The sequence below is a fragment of the Nicotiana sylvestris genome, chromosome 3 (genome assembly GCF_000393655.2).
Source record: "Nicotiana sylvestris chromosome 3, ASM39365v2, whole genome shotgun sequence".
NCBI classification, from domain to species: domain Eukaryota; kingdom Viridiplantae; phylum Streptophyta; class Magnoliopsida; order Solanales; family Solanaceae; genus Nicotiana; species Nicotiana sylvestris.
In genome coordinates, this window is record NC_091059.1 from 202,876,085 (window position 1) to 202,893,436 (window position 17,352).

The window sequence follows — 17,352 nt, forward strand, 5'->3', positions numbered from 1 at the left end:
TACGTATATCTTACTTTTGCTGATTCGAAAAGATTCTCGACTCAAAAAAAGAAAAAGAAATAATATATCAGTGTCATCAACAAAAACTATAGAAATAATATCATAAAAAACATAAAATAGATAAAAAAATAAAAGCAATAACTAGTAAATACCAGCACTATGAAAAACGGAAGTGGATAATCATATACCTCAATATAGTAATCAATGTGTGCCCAAGTCTATATAAGATAATCTGATTCAGATATTTTTATAACAAATACTTCCCTTGTAAGCATAGACACTTGAGAATTTTGAGATTTTAAAATAAAAATTTAATTTTAGAAAACTAACATGAGGTAGATTATAGCTGAACATTGACTTTAATTTAACTATGGCGAATCAAACTCTCAAATTATACCCAAAGTCACTTTTTCGTATACATATTTATTACTTAATCGTAATTATTCTCACGTTAACTTTAATTATTAAAATTGAGATTATCTGAATCCATGCAAATAGTAAGTACGGGTAAATATTTAGTCATAACATCAAAACAAAATTGATTGAATGATTAATAAAGGGAAAAAATTTATTGATTGATTTGACTCAAATAGTTAGTAGGATAAGATTTTGTCTTGTATGGACTTCTAAATATAATGAAACATCATTATTCGACAATATCAACGTTATTTTAATGGCGTCCGTTTGTTGTGTTGAGTTGATATGAAACTTCCCCTTTCGCTTTCCTTTCCCGCAACTGCTACTTTCCTCTGCCACCCCCAACCCCAACCCCAACCCCCTTTCAATTCGTCTAAACCCTAAAGATCTTTTCTTGGAATACACTCGAAATATTATTTCTTCACAAAATTGCACAATTGTGGAGTACTATTTATTTCGTATATATTGATTGCTAAATAAATATATCTGCGACTAGTAGTACTGTGTGTGAACGGAAAACAATGAGCTGGAGAAGAGTTGGGAAATCTTTTCAGGCACTGTCAGCTCACACCTTGCTTTTGTGTTTCACTGTTTTGCTGGTTCTCAAGCTCGATCACGTCGTCGATTACTCCTGGTGGTCAGTTTTTTTTCTTTTCCCAATTTTAATTTAATATACGAATTCTAGATGAATTCATTATAGTAATTGATTCTCATGCCTGTATTTTCGTGGATGCTTATATGGCTTGTTTAAACTGTGTGTTTCTTTAACTTCCTATGAAAACTTATTTGTTCCTGGGTTTGTCTATGGAGAAAAAACTAGGAAATACAATTATTATATATAAAAATAAGCTTAATTGGGTGTATATGAGTGGTCGAGGGAACAACCTTCTCTTTGCATATCTGTTATTTTTTTCTCTTTAAATATGGTAGTGCCGGTGCCGGGGCTTGCACAAACCTATGTGCTGCCTCTTACCAGCACAGTTATCGGGCAACGCTGCCACCAAGGCTTAGGCAAATGGGAAGAATTTGTGGGGTCCATCCTATAAATTAAGGAAGACTTTTCTTCCTTTGTTGTTTTTTTTTCAAAGTTGGCAGCAACTTTTTCTTCTGCATTGTCAAAAAGGGTAGGTTGCAGAAGAAAAATGTCAGTAGGCGAGGCTCTGCCTATAAAAGGAGAGCTTCGGCTCTCATTTCTACACACAAAAAACCTCAGACAATAAATTTGAGTGAGAGAGATCAATGTATTTCATAGACTATAAGAAAATAGTCTGTAAAGAAAAATAGAGTGTGAGAGATATTATAGTAAGGTGGAAAAAGCAAAAGAGTGTTTTTTCTTTTGAGGGTGTAGTGATCTTAGGAGTATTTGTACTCGTTACTACACATTGTAAAATTCCTTGCTATAATGATATCAGTCGCTCTTCTTGGCCGTGGTTTTTTCTCTTATTCAGAAGGGTTTCCACGTAAAATTTTGGTGTCATTTTTGTTGCATTTTTATTCTTGCTGATTTAACCACAACTTAGCGGTCCACGTTTATCACTAATACCGTAAATATTATTTTTATGGGGTTTCTTCCCAACAAGTGGTATCAGAGCCAAGGTTCTGTCTGAGTATGCTCTGTGGTTGCAGCACAGTCTGAACTTCCACATCAGAAAAGAATTACTTTGGTCTCTTAATAAATAGTATTTGTATTTGTGATAAACGATGGAAGCCAACACTAGTAGAATGGTTACTTTGAGTGACACAAATTATGCCATTTGGAAGGGCAAAATGGAAGATTTGCTCTATGTCAAAAATTTTCATCAACCTGTCTTCGCTACTATAAAGCCTGATAATAAATCAGATGAAAAATGGAATTTGTTACACAGGCAGGTTTGCGTCTTTATTAGACAGTGGGTTGACGATAATGTTTTGAACCATATTTCTGGGGAGACACATGCTCGGACCCTATGGGAGCACCTTGAAAGTCTGTATGCTCGGAAAACTGGAAACAACAAGATGTTTCTAATAAAGCAGATGTTGGGTTTAAAATAACATGATGGTTCCGCGATGACAGATCATCTGAATAATTTTCAAGGGATCATGAACCAGTTATCTGCTATGGGCATTAAAGTTGATGAAGAAATTCAAGGCTTGTTTCTACTTGGTTCCTTACCAGATTCTTGGGAAGTTCTTAGAACTTCATTATCAAATTCTGCTCCGGATGGTGTGATCTCTATGGACCTTGTCAAGAGCAGCCTTTTAAATAAAGAGATGAGAAGAAAATCTCAGGGTTCCTCCTCATCAGATGTCTTGGTGATTGACTCTAGGGGGAGAAGCAAGAATCGGTGTTCTCAAAATAGAGAATATAATAGAAGCAAATCCATAAGCAGACTTAAAGATATTGAATGCTATCATTGCGGGAAGAAAGGGCACACAAAGAAGTTCTGTCGGATTTTGAAAAAGGAGAATAGAAACAAAGAAGAACAGAAAAAAGATGGCAATCGTGTGGCCACCGTCACTACAGAAGATCTTGTTACTGTCCTTGATGCGGATCTGATTAATATTGCTTATTATAAGTCAAGATGGGTTGTGGACAGTGGTGCCGCATCTTATGTGACATCAAGGAAGGAATTTTTCTCATCCTATACTCAGGGTGACTTTGGAACTTTGAGTATGGGTAATGAGGATGTATCTAGGGTGGCTGGTGTTGGAACGATTAGTTTGGAAACTAGTATTGGAACTAAACTAGTTTTAAACAATGTAAAACATGCACCTGATGTTCGTTTGCACTTGATCTCTGTTGGTGTTTTGGATGATGAGGGATATGTCAGTACCAATGGTGCTGGAAAGTGGAAGCTCACTAAGGGTTCCATGATTGTGGCTCGTGGGGAAAAACGTCATGGTCTATATTGGACTACGGCCTCTACCTGTGTTGATATGGTGAATGTCGTTGAGAGCAATAGCTCTTCAACGTTATGGCATAAGAGGCTTAGCCACATTAGCGAGAAAGGACTAAATGTTCTGGCCAAGAAGAAATTGTTGTCAAATTTTGAAAGTACAAATTTAGAAAAACGTGAGCACTGCTTGGTTGGAAAACAAAAAGAGTTTCTTTCTAGTCTCATCCTACTTCAAGAAAGACAGAGTTGCTTGAGTTGGTGCATTCAGATTTATGCGGTCCAATGAAGACAAGGACTTTGGGTAGTGCACTTTATTTTGCTACCTTTATTGATGACTGCTCAAGGAACTTTGGGTCTACATCTTGAAGACTAAAGACCAAGTGTTGGGTATCTTTAAGTAGTTTCAGGCTTCAGTTGAAAGAGAAACTGGAAAAAAGCTGAAGTGTATTTGTACTGATAACGGTGGTGAATATTGTGGACCGTTTGACGAATACTGCAAGCAACAAGGTATTAGACTCCAGAAGACTCCTCCTAAGACTCCTCAGCTTAATGGTTTAGCAGAAAGGATGAACAAGACCTTGATGGAAGGAGTCAGATGTTTGCTTTCTGAAGCAAAGTTGCCGAATTCCTTTTAGGGTGAGGCTTTGTTGATCGCCGCACATGTTATTAATCTATCTCATGCTATTGCTTTGCAAAGTGATGTTCCAAACAGAGTTTGGTATGGCAAGGATGTTTCCTATGACCACTTGAAAGTGTTTGGTTGCAAAGCTTTTGTACATGTACCTAAAGATGAGAGGCCAAAATTAACTGCCAAGACAAGGCAGTGCATCTTCATTGATTATGGCCTTGATGAGTTTGGTTATAGGCTATATGATCCAATTGAGAAGAAGGTCGTGAGAAGCCGTGATGTTATCTTCGTGGAGGATCAAACCATTGAAGATATTAACAAAGCGGAGAAGCTAAAATCTCCAAGTTCTGAAGGTTTAGTTAATCTTGATCAAATTCCTCATACAAATGCGGATGACGTTGGTGGGCTCAATGATGATGGTGATGCCAAGAACCATATTCCAGATCAATATATTGATGGTGATGGTGATAACAATGCTAATGCTAATGAGGTAAATGCTCCTACTCACGAAGTTGTGGACGAGTTAGATATTCCACTCAGGAAGTCTTCTAGACCTCGTACTCCTTCCTCCTGTTATTCACCCAATGAGTATGTATTACTCACTGATGGGGAGAACCTGAATGTTATGCGGAGGCCATAGAAGATAAGCACAAGGATCAATGGATTGAAGCCATGCAAGATGAGATGAAATCTCTGCATGAGAACCATACTTTTGAGTTGGTGAAATTGCCTAAGGGCATGAGAGCTTTGAAGAACAAGTGGGTGTTCAAAGTTAAAGTTGAAGAACATAGTTTGAAGCCCAGATACAAAGCTAGATTGGTTGTCAAGGGATTTGGTCAAAGGAAAGGTATTGACTTTGACGAAATATTTTCTCATGTCGTGAAAATGTACTCCATTCGGGCAGTTCTTGGTTTGACTGCCAGTCTTGATTTGGAGATTGAGCAGATGGATGTGAAGACTGCTTTTCTTCACGGTGACTTAGAAGAGGAGATTTATATGGAACAACCTGAGGGCTTTAATGCAAAAGGTAAAGAAAATCTTGTATGCAAACTTAAGAAGAGTCTATATGGATTGAAGCAAGCTCTCTGACAGTGCTACAAGAAGTTTGAGTATGTTATGGGGGAGCAAGGCTACAAAAAGACTTCTTCAGATCATTGTGTGTTTGTACAAAGATTTTCTTATGATGATTTTATCATCCTCTTGCTATATGTGGATGATATGTTGATTGTGGGCAAGAATGCTTCCAAGATTGACAAGTTGAAAAAACAGTTGAATAAGTTTTTTGCAATGAAAGACTTGGGTCATGCTAAGCAGATTTTGGGAATGAGAATTACTCGTTCGAGAAACGAAAGAAAGTTTTACTTGTCACAGGAGAAGTACATAGAACGTGTACTGGAGCGCTTCAATATGAAAAGTGCTAAGTTGGTTCGCACACCTCTTCCTGGTCATCTCAAGTTGAGTAAGAAGATGTGTCCTACAACAACGGAGGAAAAAGAGAGAATGACCAAGATTCCTTACTCCTCTGCTGTCGGAAGTTTGATGTATGCAATGGTATGCACTCGACCAGATGTTGCTCATGCAGTCGGTGTTGTTAGCAGATTTCTCGAAAATCCAGGAAAAGAGCATTGAGAAGCTGTAAAGTGGATACTCAGGTATCTAGAGGAAGCTCACATGAATACTTATGTTTTGGAGGATCAAATCCAATTCTGAAGGGCTATACAGATTCTGATATGGCAGGTGACCTTGATAACAGAAAATCCACTACTGGATATTTGTTTACTTTTTCAGGGGGAGCTATATCATGGCAGTCGAAGTTGCAGAACTGTGTCGCACTTTCTACAACTGAAGCAGAGTATATTGCGGCTACTGAAGTTGGCAAAGAGATGATATGGCTCAAGAGATTTCTTCAAGAACTTGGATTGCGACAGATGGAGTATGTTGTCAATTGCGACAATAAGAGTGCAATAGACCTGAGCAAAAACTCCATGTACCATGCGAGAACAAAACACATCGACGTAAGATATCATTGGATTCTTGAGTAAGTGGAGAACGAATCACTTCAAGTCAAAAAGATTCACACGAGTGAAAATCCTGCAGATGTGTTGACTAAGGTAGTACCAAGAGACAAGTTCGAGCTTTGCAAAGAACTTGTTGGCATGCGCTCAATCTAGAATCTCCGGTGTTACCTCCTTCAGGTGAATGAGACTGGAGGGAGAGATCTGTGGGGTCCATCCCATAAATTAAGGAAGACTTTTCTTCCTTTGTTGGTTTTTTTTCAAAGTTGGCAGCAACTTTTTCTTCTGCATTGTCAAAAAGGGTAGGCTGCAGAAGAAAAATGTCAAGTGTAGTAGGCGAGGCTCTACCTAAAAAAGGAGAGCTTCGGCTCTCATTTTTACACACCAAAAACCTCAGACAATACATCTGAGTGAGAGAGAGCAAGGTATTCCATAGACTATAAGAAAATAGTTTGTGAAGAAAAATAGAGTGTGAGAGATATTATAGTGAGGTGGAAAAAGCAAAAGAGTGTTTTTTCTTTTGAGGGTGTAGTGGTCTTAGGAGTATTTGTACTTGTTACTACACAATGTAAAATTCCTTGTTATAGTGATATCAGTCGCTTGGCCGTGGTTTTCTCCCTTATTCAGAAGGGTTTCCACTTTCCACGTAAAATCTTGGTGTCATTTTTGCTGCATTTTTATTCTTGCTGATTTAACCATAACTTAGTGGTCCGCATTTATCACTAATACCGTAAATATTATTTTTACGGGGCTTATTCCCAACAGAATTCACCTAGTGTTATTTAACATGAAATCTCATAATTCTCTGACCACTAGGCCACACCTCGAGTGCGGTAACCCCACCATTCATCTTCTCTTGAAATTTGTGTTATGCAATCTAGGGAGTAGGAAACAGGGATTAATGGGGCACTTGTATAACACTGGAATGAATTTTATTATGAGAGATGGAATGATTCCTTTTATAGACAAAGGAGCTACTAGTATAGTGCCCCTTAAATTTCCTTTAACAGTAACAAGAAGTCCTTTACCAGGTTTAGATTTAGAAATGTTTCATTATGACTTTGACTTGGATATGCAGGATTGTATTCTTCCCTCTATGGCTGTTTCATGTTGTTGTTGCCCGAGGAAGATTCTCCCTACCCGCTCCATCAGTTCCCCATGATCGCAATGTATGACTTTATGCAGTAATCTTCTTTAAATTTTGATCAGAAAAAGGAAATCTGTCCAAGCAAAAGTGCTTATCAAATTTATCTTCTGCTTTTGTGTTCTTTCTTCTGTCGCCGTTGCCTCCTTGTGGATAGTGGGCACCATGTCATGCTGTTGTTGCGATACCTTTGCTTATAGCATTCGAACTACTTCTTTGTATACATCTCGAGAGCATATATGGTAAGAAATACGAACTCCACAATCTTTTGTAGTATGATTCCTACAGATTTTTTACTTCTCAGTTTTCTTGTACTATCTCAAGGTGTGCCTATATATCCTATTAATTTGTTAGCGAGAATTGTCCTTACTTTTTCTCTTGTGTTTTTGTGCAGTCATCCATTCTGCAGCGGTGAATTTGAAAATTGTCTTTCTTCCCTTGTTAGCATTTGAATTAATTATTCTCATTGACAACTTCAGGTAATGTACTGACATATTTTTGGTGATTTCCACTTATTTCTTTGGTTGCTTTACAATGAAAAGACAATCTAGTGGTTCTTGTACCGCCATGATTCTTAAAAGAATCTCCATAATGCCCTTCCTCTTAGAGCCTAGCCTTTGTTGTGTAGCTTTTCATTGGTACATTTTAGTGCAATAAAGATGGCATTTGCAACAGAAAATTATTCATTTCTAACGAATATTAGCAATTCATGCCATTAAAGGCTTCAAAAATAAATTATTTGCCTCTTCATAGGGTTAGTGTTAACATTGCTTGGGCCTCCAAGTAGAAATCTGTCATTTGTTCAACATATTGGTCACTTTTACTATTTCTTGCCTTCTAGTCCTTTTCTGCAATATGAGCTGTTAAATTCTTTGTGCATGACCTATTGTGTGTAAAATAATGAAAAGCATGATAACCAATAATGGAATGGAAATAGTAGTACACTTGCTTATCAAAAATCATGGTATTTGGATGCTACCTTCACCCTTTCACTTATGTGCCATGTCTGACTGGTGGATAAATACCTTTTACCTTTTGGAGCAGAATGTGTAAGGCGTTATTACCTGGAGATGATGAAAGCATGAATGACGAGGCAATATGGGAAACACTTCCTGTAAGTTCATTTATTTATCCTTGGAGATACAGTTATAGTATGCAGCTGAATTCTTATTTTTCTGATTTTCAATTTCTTGATTTTGTGAATTCATATTGCAATTTAATTTGTTCAAGTGTAAGATATCCCGGACCCCATTTATGGGATCAAACTGGGTTTGTTGTTGTTGTTGCAAGTGTAAGATATATTATCATGGTCGACCATACAGTTGAGATCATCTGACACTATCTGTACTCCTAGGCATAGTAATCTGAACTATGTTTTTATCCCCAGTAGTATCAATATACAACCGAGAGGAGTAACATTTGTGTATCATTGAAATCATGTGAGATAAAAACTGTTCTTTGCAAAAACATTATCTTAGAGAAGGCTAACAAAATGCATAACTGACCACTAAATGCATTGTTATTTTCCCTACTTGTAGACATCTAAAAATGTTAGCCTTTGCCCATAACTTTGAACATGCAGTTTTCATCACTTAAATTGCAAGGATCAGAAATGAAGAAGCTAATAGATATTGGGATCTTAAATTTAATGAGGACCAGCATACCTAACCATATTGATCTATTACTATGATCCAATGATCATCTAGCATATAGCAGTTAAATAAGATTGCTGACAATATTTTCCCATACTTCTAAGTGACTAGAAGACTTGTCTACTTTAGTTTGTTAATCCCTCCACAAAATGTGAATGAACTATCATCTTATGTTCGTTGCAGAAGATACAAATTCTTTCTTTGAGGCAATATTTTCCCTCCAGTAATCCGGGATACCATAAAGTTATACTGCTCTATGTTATTTCAAAGTTTAAATGATTTCTTTTAGTCAACTAGTCTACCTTTTTCGTATTCTGGACTCCTCTATCCCAATTATTACATGAAGAAGATATTACCTTTTCATAGTTCGAACTCCTCCACCTATCCCAATGATTACATGGAGAAGATATGACGTGTGCGTTGTTTTAGCATTTGTCAGGGAACATATAGGGCTTTTCTTTGACCCTGTGTGCTTTAAGTATATAATAAAAAAGTAGTATTCTCAAAAAATATTTTTTAAAGAGTATAATAGGCTCCGTCTTTTTGTACCATATAAACTGCTATTTGCAGTTTAAAAAAAGCTGTCTCCATTTCGGGTTTAACAAAAAAGATGATAGAACTATCTTTTTGAGACTGACTGAGTGTCTTTCTATCTCCAATTCAATCTAATGACTTGTTCAAAGAGCTTGCTCGATGACTAGTTAAATGAAATCATATCTTCCTAGATGGCGGACCATTATTGATGATCGCATTTCGTAATAAATCTGGCTGTGGTTGAATGATTTAATGATGTGTCATCAAAGCTTTATGGTGTTGACACAAGTAACTTGGTATTGCTTATAACTTCACGTTATATACAAAAAAAAGTAACTTCGTATTACTTATCTTAAAATGAAAAAAGGATATTTATCAGAAAATAGTTTGGTTATAGCTGTTAAACTTTCTTCTTGTTTTCTTAATACTGTGGAGAATGCAAAAAGATGGCTTTAACTGAATAATGATCTTATGCTTGCTAGCATTTCTGGGTGGCGATCTCCATGGTTTTCTTTGTTGCTGCTACAGTGTTCACCCTTCTGAAGTTGTGTGGTATGTACCTCTCCCTCTCTCTCTCTCTCTCTCTAGTTGTGGATTTTGTTTATTATATTTGTTGCTTTGAGGGGTGCAGCCCAAAGCATCTTCACTCCATTTTTTTTATTTTGCCACCTAATTTTTGTTTTTTTTTTTTTTTTGGGTGGGGGGGGGGGGGGTTACTCTTTCCTAAAGATCATCCATTCTTTGACAGTTGAAGTTTATTGATGTTCAATTGGATTCCTCGAGTTTTTGTGTAGTCATTTTGACATAGAGTACATGAATTATATTTGTTTAAGTAACAGGATGACAGTGCAAGATGCCCTTAGTCATGTTTAGAGGAGAAGCAGGGGCTCGCAAAACAAGTCCTATTCATTTGTGGTTGCTTGTCAGTTTTTCTTTAAGCCTATGTCAATTCATCATTTCCTCTCTTTAAACCCTAAATTATGTCATCAGAAAAAAAGAGTAAATGAAGAAACTGAAAGACTCCCAAATTTAGGCAAGTTCTTTTGGGAAGTGAAGTCACAAAAGGACACTAATTTTTTTCAGCAGAAAGCAACAAGGAGAAATTCTCTAAGTTTTGTTGCTGATTTATCAAAGGCATCAGAGACACTTCTTTAAAGAGAAGCCTGAATAAGTAGATATTTGAGGTCCATTGTTGCATTTGCTCATCGATACCTTGATATCCTGGAGGCCCGTTTTAGTTTATTACTTCCATTTAATTATGCCCGCTAATGGTCTTGAATCCACCATATTCTTTTTGCACAATTGAGAACTTATCCTACAAGTATTTAGATATTGAAAAGCAGAAATTTCTTCAGGGAAGAGCAACGAATTGCCAGTGATTAGTGTTTTAGGACCAAGTGCTTTTACGCGACAGCTTTTAGGTGTGATACAATGGGGCCGAAAGTGGTCTTTGGATATTCACTTCTATGTCTATTCATTGGTTGATGAAATATTGAGATTGAAAAAAAAAAGAAAATAGAAAATCCTGGAATTCATGTTCCTTTAAGGGGACTTATATTTCAATTCTAAATGTAATCCAAGGTTTGACTGGTTTATTTATAGTATGCAAGTGTTTTACGTCACTACTACCTATTCTTTTTTTTTGGGGGGGGGGGGATTAATTGATCTGTCTTCCAAAACATGCATGTATACATGTAGGGGTGTATTCCTTGCAGCAATAATACCTATTCTTACACTATTCCTTTGTTGTTCCAGGTGATGTGGGCGCTCTGGGCTGGTGGGACTTGTTTATAAATTATGGGTACTTTTTTGTGATGCTCTTAGCCGTCTTACTTCTTATAGTGGATTCGGCTAAAACTGACAAAGTTCAACATCTGTTTTGGCAGTATTGCTGAGTGCTTTGCTTTTCTTGTTTGTACGAAGTGGTCAAATCCAACGATTCATGGAAGCTCTCTCGCACATGGAGCTAGTTCGTCATCTACTACTATCAGATATCTTGACTGGAATAGTGGTTTAGTGGTTTCCTCAGAGGAGGAACCGCAGAATAGAATGTGTGGGCTGCAAGACCTTGGTGGTCACCTAATGAAAGTTCCAATCATATGTTTCCAAGTCCTCCTCTGTATGCGCCTGGAGGTAAGTTACTCTGGTATAATTGTGTCTCAGCTACTTTTTTGAGGATATGCTTGGAATTTGTATCCATTAATTTATTCTTCTGAATTTCAGGGAACACCTGCAAGTGCAAGACACATTTCCCTTCCACTTCTATTCTTACCCATATTCCTATTGCAAGGAGCTGGGGTCTTGTTTGCTACATTAAGATTTGTTGAGAAAATTGTTCTTTTATTGCGAAGTGGAGCTGTTGCAGAACGATATCATGTATTCTCTTCAAGAGTGCGTGACTGCTTTGCGTTTATGCATCACGGTTCCAGGTAAAGTAATGAAGAACCAACAAGATGCAGATAGATAAATCATTACAGGTTTCTTTTCTGTAAAACATGGTGTGCAGAAGGAAGAATCAGAAAATTATGGGATAACAAGAAGACTTAACTGTCACATAGTAGTGATTCTTGATGCTTCAGTTAAGTGGTCCCTAACATGTGTTGGTATTTTCAATAAGCAGGCTACTTGGTTGGTGGTCCATTGATGAATCAAGTCGAGAAGAACAGGCTCGACTATTCCATGATGGATTTCCGGGGTAAGAATGGTTTTCCCTCTTTGTTATTGCTTCTCCTCTGCCTCTGAGTTCTTTGCATTGCATTTCATTTCCGTGGTGAAAGGACGAGTTTGTTTTTTGATAAAGTAATAACTCAATTAGTGTGGCAAAATATATATATATATATATATACATATATATATATATATATACATATATACATACATATATACATACATACACAAGTGTTCACGTGAAAAAGTTCCGTACAAATGGTAAACAAAAGTAGAAAGTGTACACAAAAGTACGTTCTCTATAAATAATATCCAATCATCTATGCTGACAAGAACCTCATAGCTACTCCAAAATTTGCTAAAAGAAAAGACATGCCATCATCTGTTCTTCCCAATCCTTCAAGGTTCTCCTGTCCTTTCCCCCCAACTGTGCAGATAATAGCCAAATGGCTACATCATAAGCTGTGCATTTTCTATTTTCTTCCTCCTGTCATTTACTGTAGCTGGCATTGACCACTTACCTACCAATTTACCGCTGTCCACCAAACTGAGTAGCAACTTGGCTATGCAACAAGTGATCTACGTCTTCTTCTTCCGAGAGTTTTTGCATGTGATGTCAGCTAATATATGTGTTTTTCCTTTCCTCAAATAATTGGCTGTAAAAATGGTACCCCTTACTGCCAGTCAAGTGAAAAGTATACCTCTCAAGTGAAAAAGTGTACCTTTCTTGGAGCTCTGGAATTGTATCATTTGTCCTCCCTTCTTACTAATCTGTGGTAGAAGGACTTCCCTGAAAGAATTTCGCTTCCCTTCTCATTCCATTTGCATGATCATGGTCCAAAACTGTGATGTTCTGCTCATAAAGTAATTTCATGAGGTTTTGGAACTCAATTTTCCAATTCTTTACATTACTTCTAAATCTCAAATCCCAAAGAATTCCACCATCTTTTAGGTTTCTTCTGAATCTCAAATGCCAAAGAATTCAATATCCTAAAGATGGTTGGGAAGACATTAGTGAGAGTATCTTTGTCATGCCATCTAGGCTTCCAAAAGATAATCATGTTTCCATTTCCCGCTTTAAGCATGATGTTGCTACTGAAATCATCTCACACTTCACAATTTGTCCATGATCTAAGATTCCCAAGATGAAATTTGTAGATTTTGAACTTCTTATTTTATAAATTGCGCTTGGTTTTTCTGTTAGGTTCTTTAACTTTACCTCGGCCCTAAAAAACTTATAAAATCCAAAATTAAACTCTACAGCAAGGGTGTTTGCATTTTGGTTTTAGTATAGTTTCTACCCTAGAGAGAATAAGCCAACTACATGCATTATTAGCTAAATAGCTCCAAAATTGGTATTTGATAGGTTTCTATCAGAAATGCTGGACAGTGGTAAAAGATGTTTTATGAAGGCCATATCTTTAAGATGGTTCTGCATAGGTGAAGGAGCAAAATAATGTAACTATTTAATTGAATAATTTAAATCCCTAATTCACTTGCAATGAATATGTCTAAACAAGAGCTGAAATAAACTTCTTCAACTTGAGAAGCCAACCATATTTTGGGTTGATAATCTCATCTACAAAAAACAAATAGAGAGAAATATTGTCGGTTTGGTTTCATTTCAACATTTTCTGTAAATAGCAAAGCCATACCAGATTGTCTGTTTCTCAGATTTAACACCACATTGACCAAATCAAAGAACACGTCGGTTTATTACGTTGTTGTAAATTACTTTTTTGTTCAGTATGTTTTTTAATCTTTTTTGAACACTCCTACTCCTAGAATTGGAGTTCGTTCAGTCCTTATAGTTAAGTGATGTTAAAGCTTATGGTAGCACTAGTGCCTTTTGCTTTTCTTTGCACGAGCAATTACTAGATTCGTGAATCATAAATGTGGCTGAAATGAAGTCTGCTATCGAGACTTTATTTTATTATCTTGATCAAAAGAAAAAAAGAGAGACTTTAGTTCGTTATAGTAACTACTTATTGTTTTGTAGGTATAATACTTTTTGTGGTTATCCACCTGAAATAGTCAAGAAAATGCCCAAGAAGGATCTTGCTGAGGAGGTAAGTTTAACGTACATTTCTCTCTCTACTTATGAACTTTTCGGGATTCATATTTTAAAACCAAGTTGTGTATGATATTATAGGACAATTTCCTGAAATCTAATAATCTCTGCGATGTATACCTATATAGCAAATAAAAATTCTTGATAAAAAACTATATACACACAGTATATCCTTGTACTGATATCTCCCAGAAATTCCCTCATAAGTTCATAATTGTCACTTGATCGTACTTTCCTACAAATTTTTTATATGATGTTCATACGTTCTATTGGATAAACAGTTGCTTTTTGTTCATCCAACGCATTTTCCGTGAAATACATCTTTTTTTTGGAGGGGGGGGGGGGAGGGAGGGTATGTGCCGACCATATTTTGATATTATATTCATACCCTTTTTTGGATGATCAGTTGCTTTTCATTGATAAAACAATTACTCTTGTAATAATAACTCTTGCTAAATACCTGCAATCATATAAGGTAGGGGTAAGGTCAGCGTACACTTTACTCTCCCCAGACCCCACTTGTGGGATTTCACTGGGTTTTTTTTTGTTGTATTCCCACAAAAATTTGGAATTGTGTTCATACCATTTTATTGATTGATCAGTTGCTCTCTGTTCTGCTTATTCTGTATTTCCTTAACTTTTTGTCTTCTGTTGGGCTTTGTCATAGGTTTGGAGACTTCAAGCAGCTCTGGGTGAGCAAGCAGAAATCACTAAATTGAGCCAGCAGGAATATGAAAGACTTCAGAATGTAAGCTTCTTAATTTCGCTTAGGCCTTCACAACTCTGTGGTGCAGGAGATAAGATCTTTCATCCATTTTCAGTATATTGCATGATTATGTTTCATGGGCTATACTTGTACTTTCTAGTTATTTGTTGTTGTTGTACATTATTGGCTGTGTTATCTTTCAGCTTTGGTTAAATAATTTTGACCTCCGGCGGACTATGAAGTAACATTTGTCTGAATCTTTCTTTTAATATTGTTTCTTATTTTTAAATCCCTAACCTAACTTTGGACTACTAGAAATCTTATTGTTTTCGCCTTGGACATTTGATTATTATCATCATTGTTACTGTCACTGCCTTCCGAGGGGAAACTAAAACATTTGACAGTTACACTAACTGAAGTTACTAATGACTGAAGTGACTGTAATTTAACTATAGCTTTTTTCTGCCTCTTGGCATGAGATAGTACTTGCTAATGGGAATATCTTAAGTTGTACCTAGGACCACAACAACACCTACGGCCAATCCGCTAATTGGTGATCCTTAGGTTGTACATCATTGACATTCTCTGATTATCTTCACATTTCGCTCCCAGGAGTTCTGGTAACATTTACATTTCATGTCTGGTGATCTAAATGAATACTTAGATAAATGTAATACTATGGTTTAGTTAATTGGTCTTAGCTTGAGATATGGGATAATGGTAGCTGTTTGAGACGATGTGGGTGGAGTTTGTTGTGCGATTTGAACAATCTCATTTTTCTTGTGTGCAAAATGTTACACTCATTAATGTGAGATCTTCTTCTTATATAGTTGATCACATTAACTTCCAATTGATTTTTTATGCTCTGCAGGAAAAAGTTTTATGTAGGGTTTGTTTTGAAGGAGAGATTAGTACGGTGCTACTCCCTTGCAGGCATCGCGTCCTTTGCAGGTATTATGCTCTATCTTTGTGGGCAAGCATACTGGTTACTCGCCAATAATATAACTGTTCATTCTTTTCTGATGTGGTGCAGTACCTGCTGTGAAAAATGTAAGAGATGCCCTATCTGCCGTGTCTTTATTGAGGAGCGCTTGCCTGTATATGATGTATAAATCCATCAAATCAAGTTACTGCCTTCTTGAGTTGGAAGTCCTTACAAAATGTCAGATATGATACATGACAAGGTAGTTAATAGTTTCTCTAATGAATTTTGGGCAGTTCGTTTTGCTTTGACTGAACTAACAACATTAGGTAGGGCATAGTTGGATTGCAGTTGTTATTCTCATGCTGTGATCTTCTGTAAATGTATGTCCTTTTTAATGAAGGAAGCTGTAAATATTACAATATATGCCTTTTCTCAGTTTTTCTTTTTCCTTTCTAAATTTAGCTAAATACTTTATTGTCCATATGTTTTTAGCCATACAGCAATCATTTTCAGGTGAGAACTCAAACAATGATCGACTCTGAAAATGTGAAAAGTGATATTTTTCACATTCCATTCATGAAAAATGATAGGCCAGTGCCCAATAGGCAGTTGTCTCCTTAAGTAACAAATATTTGCCAAACATGACTAAATCAGTTGTACAAATGCAATAAGCAAGCTGCCCTAATTATTGCTACAATAGTATAAGAAAAAGATAAAGAGTGTAATGCATGATGTGTGGATCAGACTCGCATAAGTGGTTAGAACTCCATAACAAGTCAGGTTTTTAACTGAAAGAAAAGTAAAAGTAGTCAAGTTTTTAACTGAAAAAAAGGTAGAGGTGTAAGTTCATTATCCATCGAGTTTTGTATTTGTGCAAGCTCCCTACCTGTCGAGTGTCGAGTATTGTATCGTGCAGAACTGATAGTCTGGAAATTTCTTTGTTACAGAAAAAAATAATCTATAAAGGTATATTTTGTTAGAGGCCGATCCAGGATTTCAAGAGGATGGGTGTAATATTGTGAAGATGCAGGTTTATAATTTATATTTAATTGATTTAACTTTAGTCTCTTACCATGATCCATTACACTTACAATTATATGTTTAAAATTATTATTTTTTTGAAATTTTAGTAATTTTCACACACACACACACACACACACACACACACACATATATATATATATATATATCTGTATTGCATGCTGAAAACAAGAGATCTAAACTACCAATTTCATTTGTAGAAGTGCACCCAATAATAATTGCACCATAATAGTCTTTGAATATGGGTTCACGCGTATATATTTAAGTAATTTTAAAGAAATATAACATTGTTATACATGATTTAGGGAAAGGAATATGGATTCACGTGAACTCATATGTGAGCTTAGATACGCCTCTATTAACTTTATACGTAAGTTATAAACAGTTTTGCGCAGTCCAAATGCCTGCCGAAAAATTAGTTGCGTACTTTCCCCGTGGTAGACATGCAATGCAAGTTACAGTTGGCAAATAATTATGCAAGCTGAATGGGAGAGCTTAATATTTGTTTGAAATTTACAAATTATAATTTCTAATAAATCTCTGTATTATTCTATCTATGCCAATCAAAGAGGTATACGCAATAATTTATCCGAAAGCAAAACAAGTAGATTATACCAAGAACTAAAAATGGTGAAGATTCCACCTTAAACTTTAATTCCAATTTGTAAAAGGATTT

General features: G+C 36.2%; 1 protein-coding gene across 1 annotated transcript; it reads left to right on the forward strand.

The window, feature by feature from the left end:
• The first annotated feature begins 661 nt into the window (after nucleotides 1-661).
• Nucleotides 662-16,079, forward strand: LOC104231091 (uncharacterized). The gene is made up of 14 exons (XM_009784031.2): nucleotides 662-1,054; nucleotides 7,015-7,105; nucleotides 7,238-7,322; nucleotides 7,475-7,559; nucleotides 8,125-8,194; nucleotides 9,749-9,818; nucleotides 11,022-11,067; nucleotides 11,153-11,399; nucleotides 11,490-11,695; nucleotides 11,887-11,961; nucleotides 13,933-14,002; nucleotides 14,672-14,752; nucleotides 15,582-15,661; nucleotides 15,744-16,079. Exons 1-14 carry the CDS (start codon nucleotides 939-941, stop codon nucleotides 15,820-15,822), a joined length of 1,401 nt encoding a protein of 466 aa, XP_009782333.1. The 5' UTR covers nucleotides 662-938; the 3' UTR covers nucleotides 15,823-16,079.
• Nucleotides 16,080-17,352: the final 1,273 nt, after the last annotated feature.

Coding starts and splice junctions, on each gene's coding strand:
- LOC104231091 (XM_009784031.2), top strand. CDS start 939: ATGAGCTGGAGAAGAGTTGGGAAATCTTTTCAGGCACTGTCAGCTCAC. Junction 11,962..13,932: donor TTCCATGATGGATTTCCGGG/GTAAGAATGGTT, acceptor ATTGTTTTGTAG/GTATAATACTTTTTGTGGTT. Junction 15,662..15,743: donor AGGCATCGCGTCCTTTGCAG/GTATTATGCTCT, acceptor GATGTGGTGCAG/TACCTGCTGTGAAAAATGTA.